This window comes from Epinephelus moara, chromosome 20, assembly GCF_006386435.1.
Source record: "Epinephelus moara isolate mb chromosome 20, YSFRI_EMoa_1.0, whole genome shotgun sequence".
Classification (NCBI taxonomy): domain Eukaryota; kingdom Metazoa; phylum Chordata; class Actinopteri; order Perciformes; family Serranidae; genus Epinephelus; species Epinephelus moara.
Genome location: NC_065525.1, coordinates 29,089,576 through 29,098,821, shown reverse-complemented (window position 1 = coordinate 29,098,821; position 9,246 = coordinate 29,089,576). Strand labels below are relative to the sequence as shown.

Genomic DNA, 9,246 nt, shown 5'->3' with positions numbered 1-9,246 from the left:
CTGTTCAGTAAAATGTCTGAAGCTATGTCATATAAACATGCCTACCTTTGAAAATCCCACCACACTGAGCCCTCATGTCTGAAGGTGACTTTGTTACTAACTTCCTGCAGGAGGCAAGCTGCAGAGGCAAACTATTTACGGACACAGCGACATCTAGTTGGTATTTTTTAACATAACATGCCTTAACCCAATGGTAGAGATAGCCCAATTAGGTTGAGTTAAATTCAACACATTTTTCATCAAGACAGTGACTCTAAATGTGCTCTACTAAATGGTTGGGTGGAACGTCAAAGCATTAGTTTTAACTTTAATTTATCACCTTGTTAATTCTTGTTTTCTGCCTCTTACCAGTTTATAGCTGGCAGCCTACATTATGATATGCCCCATTTAAAGCACTGGTTTATTAGATTTGGTAATTGCAGGAGGTCTGCATCTGGATCACGGTGATCCGATCCAATGTTGCTTTGAAAAACCAGCACAAAAATAAGACCGATAAGGTGATCCTGGATACCAAACATGGAATTTCCAAATCTGGATAATTGCATGTTTTTAACAGCAGGGCCCTGCAGACACCCTGTAAAAGCTGAATCCTCTGTTGCTTGTTTCGACCCTAGAAGTCAGTCTAAACTCAAAGTGTTAATTATTAATTCAGCTTTATATCGGCAGGTTTTAATTTTCACACAAATGTCCCTTCATTTGTGGAATCACCTCAGGGTGCAGCTCCACAGACGTACACCAGACCCAAATTAGCTGTAGAATGTCGTCTTATAATTAAAGCCCAAAATAATAATCTGCAACACCCATCAGACACCTGAAGGTTCACATTAGGACTCAGATAAACCTGCTTTCATCTGTCACTGCTCAGAAATAAGCAAAGAGAAGCACAACGAAGAGAAACAAGTTAGCGAGACATGACACACGGGGGGAGGGAGGGGTGGTTTGTAAAATGCCTTTACAACACTGGACGAGCACAAACACACAAAGACACACAGTCCATATTAGGGGAAATGGTTTAATTTGGAGACAGAGGCAAAGAAACACACCACACATGAACAAACATTGACCAAAAAAGAACACAGAGTCTTTCGGCTACACACTCCGCTATGGGAAAAAACAGAAAACTCTACACAGGTAAAAAGCAAGGCTCAAACTAAACAGATAGTTAACTCTTCAACTAAGACAATTATCCACAGAAGTTGTCGAAATCCTTGATGACCATTAAACTATGTGGACAGCACAAATACTAACATGAAACTTACCACGATTTAGAGGATCCCAACCCCCCCGAAACTGAAATTAACGAAGTGAGGAACACGTAGAGATCCGAGTAAAATCAAAATCAGGCATCTTTTAGAGACAAAAAAAAAAAAAAAAAAAAATTGCTTGACACCACCAAGAGGCCAAACTCAAGACCTGGTCAAGGCGAGGCCACATTGAGAGGCCAGACAATTTTTTTCCAATATAGATTTTTTTTCTTTAATTTCCAATATAAAAAGCTTCACTGGTACAAAATACATATGAACAACCAGTTGTAGAAATTGGAAAGCCTGTGTATGTCTTTTTTTTTCTCTTTTTCAAATCCCACCCAGTTTCAAAAAATTGATATTGACTGAACAGAAAGAAAAAACTACTGTATGTATAATACAGATCACATCAAGATGCACCCACTTTGGCTTTCATCAAGACAAGATAAAACATCTATTAAATTATTGGTGGAACATGAACAAAGTCCTACCGATTATCAGACAAGAAAATAACACAGGAAAAGATTTTTTTTTTTCCTTCTTTTCTTTTGGATCAAGACAATATCTATAGAGATGCAAAGCTACCACACTTGTCAAAAAATAGCACTTCAGAATATGAAAACAACAGAACAAAGAAAGTGATTGTTAGAGCTCGAACGGGATTTGTGATGGAAGCCCCTGAAGTGAGTCAAGTTCCTGTTTCGGACCGCTGTGGACTGTACATTGTGCTTTTTTTTTAAAAAATTCATTCACAGTAACACTTCACCATACACTGCAAACCAACCACAGATCTGCATTTCAGTGTTTGACACACAGTTTTAGCATTTAAAGATCTAACATGGCATCCAAGTCGTCTGTGTACTTGAGTTTTAGTTTTTTCCCCACCGACATCTGCTCACCAATCGTTTGTATCGCAAAGTGTTACAGTACACGTGTTCACACTTACTAAGAAAGAGGTTTAACCTTCAAATGTATAGGGAAGTTTATTGTTTATCTACAACTTTTTTAACCAACTGTTCAAATTGAGTACATCACAATACACATTTACCAATAACTCAACACACAGAGTGGGGGGAGGAGAAAAAGGGGGAGGGACATGAGCAGGTGACAAGAGCGTTCATGACACTGGCATAAATAGACAAAAAAGGCGAACTGCAGCAATCTCTAAACCAAGGCCTGATAAGGATGTGTAGGCAGTTTCTAGACGTATATATGGCACTTTGAATATTGTATTGCATTTGGATAGAAAAAACACACTGTAAAAAGCACATGCCCATATTAAAAAGTGAAATCAGTGGTACCTTGAAAATTTGGAGATTATAATCACACACACAACATTCTGCAAAAGTGATTAGCTCCCACAATTGTGCTTAACGTTTCCTTACAAAAACAACACTTTCCTCGAGCACTGTTTCAAATTTGGTACCTCTTTTATATATATATATATGTATTTTTTTGGAATATTTCTGTATTTTGAGAAAAGAAAAAAAAATCCAAACAAACCGAAAAGGTCAAATGGTGATAATTGTGCATTTTGTGTATCGTAATCCTGTGTGAGTGTCTCGTTTTCACACACAAAAAAAGCCCCTGAGTTGACAACTCTTCAGCGCCATCAGGTACGCAGCTTTAGGGAACCCTTCTTTGGGGGTGAAGTGGTTGTTATTTTACCAGGGTTGTCTCCACGACGTCGTAGTACAACAGACAAAATACCACCCCAGTAAAAAAAAGTGTAAACTTTGTGCTGAAAAAATGGAATGTATTTGTAAACCAACACTACTTGTGGTGGGTTTAGTCGTTAGTAATGTGCTGTGCATCGTGTACAATGATACTGGAAGTCACTTAAAAGAACAATCAGCTAAAAAACTAAAATAAAAAAAGCAAGTGTGTGTGTGTGTGTGTAGAAAATGTGCAGAGACCCACGGGTCGTGTGTTGTGTCCAAGTGATCTCTTCTTCAGGGGCTCCCACATTTGCAATCACAGAAAGTGTTTTGTGTGTGCGTGTGTGTGTGTGTGTGTGTGGATGTGTGTGTGTGTGTAAAGAAAACTAGGTAATATTACAGGAAAATAATGTGTGAATTCAAAAACACTGAGTTTGACACATGGGCACTTTAACAACAAATTAAAACAAAAGACATTGTCTGGCATCTGTATGATTAACAGACATTGTAAATCACCATCTTTCACCAATATGAGGCATCCAAACTAAACCAAAGTGAAACATCCATTAATTAATTAATTAATGAAAATAAATTCACAGAAAGTCAACATGACGTACCGTGGAAGTTGAACACTAAATTTTTCTTTAACACAGGAAAAAAAAAAAGTCTACATACAGTGACCCTTAAGAGAAAAAAAGTTTTTATCCGCAGAAGTTGAAATTACAATTAACGCAGAGGAAATTTTTTGACTTAAAGTGTTTTTAAATTTACTTAGAAATGACCCTCAAACCGTCACACTGATCAAACTGATTTTTAGTCCTCTTTAAAAATGTAGTACACTGAAGACCCCCCCGACACAGATGACATTACAACATAATCTACAAAAAACCCAAAGTTTTGCCTGGGTTCTGTTAGTTAAACTTCTATAGATTCAATGGTATAAAATATAGGTAATCTAAGTGTGCATTTAAACCACAGATTGTCTATTTGTGAATCAGTTCTAAAAAAGTTGACTCATGTAGGTAGTCATTTCTCTAAACAGAGCAAATGTACCTTTTTATTGTGCCATCAATAGTTCAAAAAAAGGTAAATACACTGGATAGTTTTGTAAATGAAAAGAAAATATAGTTTTAAATAGCCTTGGTGTAAATCTTCACACTGCCCGCAAAATGTAGAGATCATTACAGAGCACTGAGAGGGGTTTAACTGGTCAGACTTTCAAAAGTGTTGGAAAGTGGTCTGTAGCATTTTTTTTTTTTTTTTTTAAGAAGCCAACATATTGCTAATGGCACCAAATAGCACAGCTGTGTGCCAATCCCTGTATTCAACTTTCAAGTGAACTTTACTGAGAGAGGTAAAAAGAAAGAAACATAAAAAAAAAAAATCAAAGCTAAATTAAAAATAAGAAATCCCACAGGTTTTTAAAACATTCGCAAAAGAAGAAAAAAAATAAACATTCGCAAAACAAAAAAAGATCTTTTAAATGAATTCAACGCAGGTAAGTTTTCACATTGATTTGCTTGACCTCTCTCCCACCTGTCACATTTCTATACAGAACAAAAAAACAAAAAACAAAAATGAATATACATGCAGAAAAATCAGGTTGAGCTAAGGTCAAGGGTCAGTGGGTGGCCAGGTATTGGTCAGGCGAGCTTAGAGAGACATCACAGACAATGGTGGGATGATGAGGCCAGGAGTTTGGCTTGGCTTTCAACATCATGAAGACATGCTAGGCTAATGATGAGCAAACAGGCATGGAGATTTGTTCTAAAAAAGGAACAAAAACACGAAAGGAAGAGAGAGAGAGAGAGAGAGAGAGAGAGAGAGAGAAAGAGAGAGAGAGAGAGAAGACAAAGAGGAGAGAAAGTTAGGGGCACAGCACAAGAATCGTTTAGCCATGAGGCACAAAAAAACAACAAAAACAATGCCAATCACCACATACAGTAAGGACAGTGCGGTAAACATTTCCCCCCCCTCTCTCCCCCGACACACAAAAACACAGATTTAAGGAAGTGACACCACCAGGACATATGGCAGAGACTCCAACATGCACAAACTGTATACTTGGCACCCAAAGAGATCCATCTAGAGCCAGCCCCCCTGGTGGGAGACTTGGAGGATGGATGGAATGACTGGAAGAGGTTGTTAATAGAGAAAAGAGAGAGGTAGCCTAGCTCAACATGGCTTAGATAATGACGGAGAAAGAGTGGGGGACAGGAGGAGGAAAGACAGGGGAGGGGGAGCAAAGATCGAAGAGTGCAAAAGATTTTCACATTAAGAATGACAAACGGACGAGACAAGACTACAAGTGAAAAGCCAAACGCAGGTTGAAGCTCTGGGCTCGGGGTCTACGTGGCCTGGCTTCAGCCCTTCTACTGATCCTTAGTCAACCTGTCTAGCTTGACCTGAAGGCAATGAAATGGCATGGAAACACACCTGATGCTCTCCACTAATTACAGTGACACAAAATACCTCCAGCGAAACACTGACTCCAGTGATAGTCATAAATAATCATATACATTAAAATATTTAATCCGACTCAAAGTACATGATAAAACCGCAGGAATGAAATACAGTAAAATATGGAAAGATCATTGCAACCATGTTTTTTTTTTTAGGAATAGAGCGAGTCTCCCTCCTGTGGTGGGCTCCTTTCCCCCTGCCCCACTGAGTCTCTGCTGTGGTGACCTTGGCTGGAGGGTGAACTTACCCTAGCAGTGCTAGCATTAGAGCTGGGGAGGGGGGGAAGGCCCCGGGGCTAGGATCAGTAGGGTTTGCTGTCGTTCTTGGAGCGCTTCAGCTGAACCTTCAGCCTCTTCATTCCGATCTGGAATCCATTCATGGCCTGGATGGCAGCTTGCGCAGACACAGGATTGTCATAGCTGACGAACCCTGAGAACAAAGACGGCGGAGGACACGCGTTACACATACATTTAGAGAGCGATTAAACACACTCCCTTCACTGTTAACAAAATGCTTCAACCTTACTACTGTCTGTCACAATCTCTCTGTTTTTAAACTACAGCTCTGGTCTGAAGTTAAGGCGACCTTGCCTTGTACTTCAAGGGTACGGTGCACACGTCACAGACTTTGCTCAGATATTTTTTGGTCTAGAGGACAGAGTTATTGGATTTTCTTTGGAAAAAGCAAAAGCCACTGCTGCGAAAACTGAAGACTGGGACCAGAAACAACCAAGAGTATAAAAAAGGATACTGCACATATTATTTAATAACTCCAAAAAAAAAAAAAAAAATGTGTTACATGGTGCTAACGCAACAGCGGCCTGTACTATGAAACAAGTTCAACATATCCAGGGTATCTTTGTGTTATATGGCTGCACTGGTCATCTAGATAATAACCAGTGTCATAAAGCTGGTTAATAACTAGCTCAGTCAACTCTGGGTTTCAGATTCATCAGAGTGCCATCTGAACGATAGCCTATAATCTACAAACATGAAGGAACACTGGAAATCATTTCCAAATATTAAAAATAGGCCAAGGCTTAATACTTGTGGAGGTATTATTATATGATTTATGTATAGAGTGAGTATTTTTTGCTCTTAAGTTGGATGATGCAGAATATATCTATGCCACATAAAAACACTTAAAAGAAACGACAGACTGTTTCTACGTCAAAGGTTAAGAGTGGAAATGTAACAACCGATGAGGTCTATCTGACTGAAACGTTGCATTTATAATCACAGGAGCCAATTAACAGCGTGTGGATAATATTTCTAATGAAAGACACTTTCGATTTTAATTCCAGTTCTCATCACACAGGTGCCTCATGTTTTTCTGAGCTGCAGGAATCAGTCTGAAATGATAAATATATTCTAATGACCTAGAAAAATACATGTCAGGACTCTTGACTATGTCCAAACATTTTTTTAAGTGATCTGATTCGTCAGTTGTCTGGGTGTTGACAGGTTATGATCAGATACTCAAAAGTTAACTCGCTCCGGAGCAGAAAAGCGGTCCAGCGCAAGTTAGCAAGTTAATAAATCCTGGTAAAAAGTGAACCAGCTTTGTAGTACTGAAAACCCAGAGTTAACCCTGAAGTTACCTCACCAACCTCAAATCCCGCTTTGTATTACAGGCCTTAGATCTGCCTAAAGTCACAATATTGGCTCAGTAGTGAATAAAACTGATACGAAAACATACTGATGATTATTTTGAAAAGCTGGTTACATTACCTATCAAGTAAAAAAAACAATCTCTTGCTGGTTACAGCTTCTTTTATGTGAGGACCAGCTGTTGCTCTCTGTAATATAATCTGTCCATATGACCTACACAATTTTAAGTTGCAATATTGCACTCATTTTATATTAAATACATTAAAAAACATTTATAGTTTGAACAGTAATGACAGCAATCCTGATTCTTTAGTCAATTAAACAAAAGACGCAAATATGGGAGGGCAATGCCACAGAATGAGCATGATAAATGAGGGGAAAGGACTAATGTCACAGGTTCACTATATTGAAGACAAAGTGCGTACAGCTTTATTTCAATGGGAGGCAGGGTGGCACCATAACAACCTAATATCCACAACACAACTCAGCAGGTATATCAAATCAGAATAAAGAGGCCTTCAGAGACCGGCGGTGCCAACACACTTACCAAAGCACTTGCTCAGATTGGTCTGTTTGTCAATGAAGACTTTGGCAGAGACCACATTTCCAAAAGGCATAAACATCTGCAGAAGATCCTGGTCCCCGAACTCCTGGGGCAGGTGGTAGATGAACAGGTTGGCGCCCTCTGGCCCTACTCCATTAGGAGAGAAAATAAGATACTCAAGTCAAATTTATATCAACAACACACACAGACACAATTACAGAATCAGTGAGTTGATCTTATTTAAAAAACAGAACCAAAAGTGATCACGCTCACCCTCCTTCTGGCTGCCTGCCATGCTCTGCTGCAGGAGAGACTGGCCATAGAGGGAGGGCAGGGCGGAGGCTGTGTACTGCTGCATCCCTGAGTAGGCCTGGGTCAGAGCGTCCATGGAGCTGGCTGCTGACCCGTTGGCCATGGAGGCTCCCAGGCCTCCATTCATGCCCCCCATACCTATGAAACAGAGACAAACACGTGTTGTACACTCATAACTCAAACAATTTACCACTTTCAGAAAATTATTTTGAAGAATTACATGTGTTTGGCCACCAGGGGGCAGAAAAACAAGGCTGAGGTTGCAGTTAGTGATGTCTCACTGAACTTGATTAAATTGAAATGCATTTCTAATATTCTTCCTACCTGATGTAAAGTCTAAATTGAGTCTGCAAAATATTAAAAACACCTCTTTTAACACTGCAAACTACAGCCTCACCAATAAACATATAGCTATGCTTTAGGTCTTGCTCTGTTCCTGGTACTAGTGTGCAACTGTTACCTACAAGCTTTCTTATATTTTTTATGCAGCTATTCAGAAAAGGAAATTCTTACCACTGACGCTGTTGGTGAGAGCGTTGAGGTTGAGGCCCACAGAGGTCCCAGCGAGACCCTGCAGGGTGCCCAGAGATGCCAAGGTGTTCATGGCAGCACCCGCGCTGGACGCTGCTGTAGAACCAGCTGTTTTAAGACACAAATCAAAAATAAGGACATCTAGATTACTACAGGGGCGACTAGCGCATGTTCAAAACACCTCATATCACTTTGAACGTCTGGCATCTTTGCCACAAATTGTTATGGTTATGAGAGGATGACACAGCAGTGAGGGGGGCCGTTAAAAATCTGTCCCTTAACGAGGAGAGGTCATTACCGCAGCAGCAATATGCTAAACTCAGACAGATGGAGCCAATGTATATTTACACAGATTAAAGGGAAATGGGGGCTCTCATAAAATTTTATATGTGGCTGATTAACTCCCATAAAATATATGAGGAATGGCTGAGGGCCGTTAGGCAAATAGCGGACGAGGGAGGTTTGCAGAGCAGTTTGCTGATACTATCAGAGCAGCCTGGGGGCTAACTGTGGAAACGTATATCCATCTCAGTGGATGAAGGATTTATATTTACATTTAGATTTAAATGTTACGTGTAAATATAAACTTAAGATAACAGACACAGGTGAATTTAGTAAACAAAACTCAGCAAGCAAAACAAAACTGAACTGCAATAGCCATGATCACAGGATCTGACTCGCAGTGTTTGCTTTACACTGTATATACAGTACATACACACACTACAGCTCATGTTTAATTACCTGGACTGGCCAGGGCTCCCAGGGCTGCACTGTTTGCAGACAGGGCGCTGGTGGAGGTCGGGCTGCCAGAACTCTGGGCTGCAGCCGCAGCAGCAGCTAATGTGGCCAAGTTCTGCAGCTGAAGGGGGTTCACACCTGCTGCG

The 9,246-nt window shown here is 40.0% G+C and overlaps 1 protein-coding gene across 6 annotated transcripts in view; it reads right to left on the bottom strand.

The window, feature by feature from the left end:
- Positions 1–998: 998 nt before the first annotated feature.
- The window catches only part of LOC126408569 (CUGBP Elav-like family member 2), a 33,704-nt gene continuing 25,456 nt past the window's right edge, over positions 999–9,246 (bottom strand). For 2 of the 6 annotated variants that reach the window (XM_050074195.1, XM_050074201.1), the window contains exons 9-14: positions 9,104–9,241; positions 8,345–8,470; positions 7,793–7,969; positions 7,523–7,669; positions 5,613–5,794; positions 999–4,669 (exon numbers count right to left, since the gene is read on the bottom strand). In XM_050074195.1, coding sequence (XP_049930152.1) covers positions 5,667–5,794; positions 7,523–7,669; positions 7,793–7,969; positions 8,345–8,470; positions 9,104–9,241 — 716 coding nt within the window. In that variant the 3' untranslated portion in view covers positions 999–4,669; positions 5,613–5,666. Of the gene's footprint in view, positions 5,795–7,522; positions 7,670–7,792; positions 7,970–8,344; positions 8,471–9,103; positions 9,242–9,246 lie in introns of all 6 variants that reach the window. The other 4 variants (XM_050074198.1, XM_050074200.1, XM_050074199.1 and 1 more) reach the window with 4 other exon arrangements.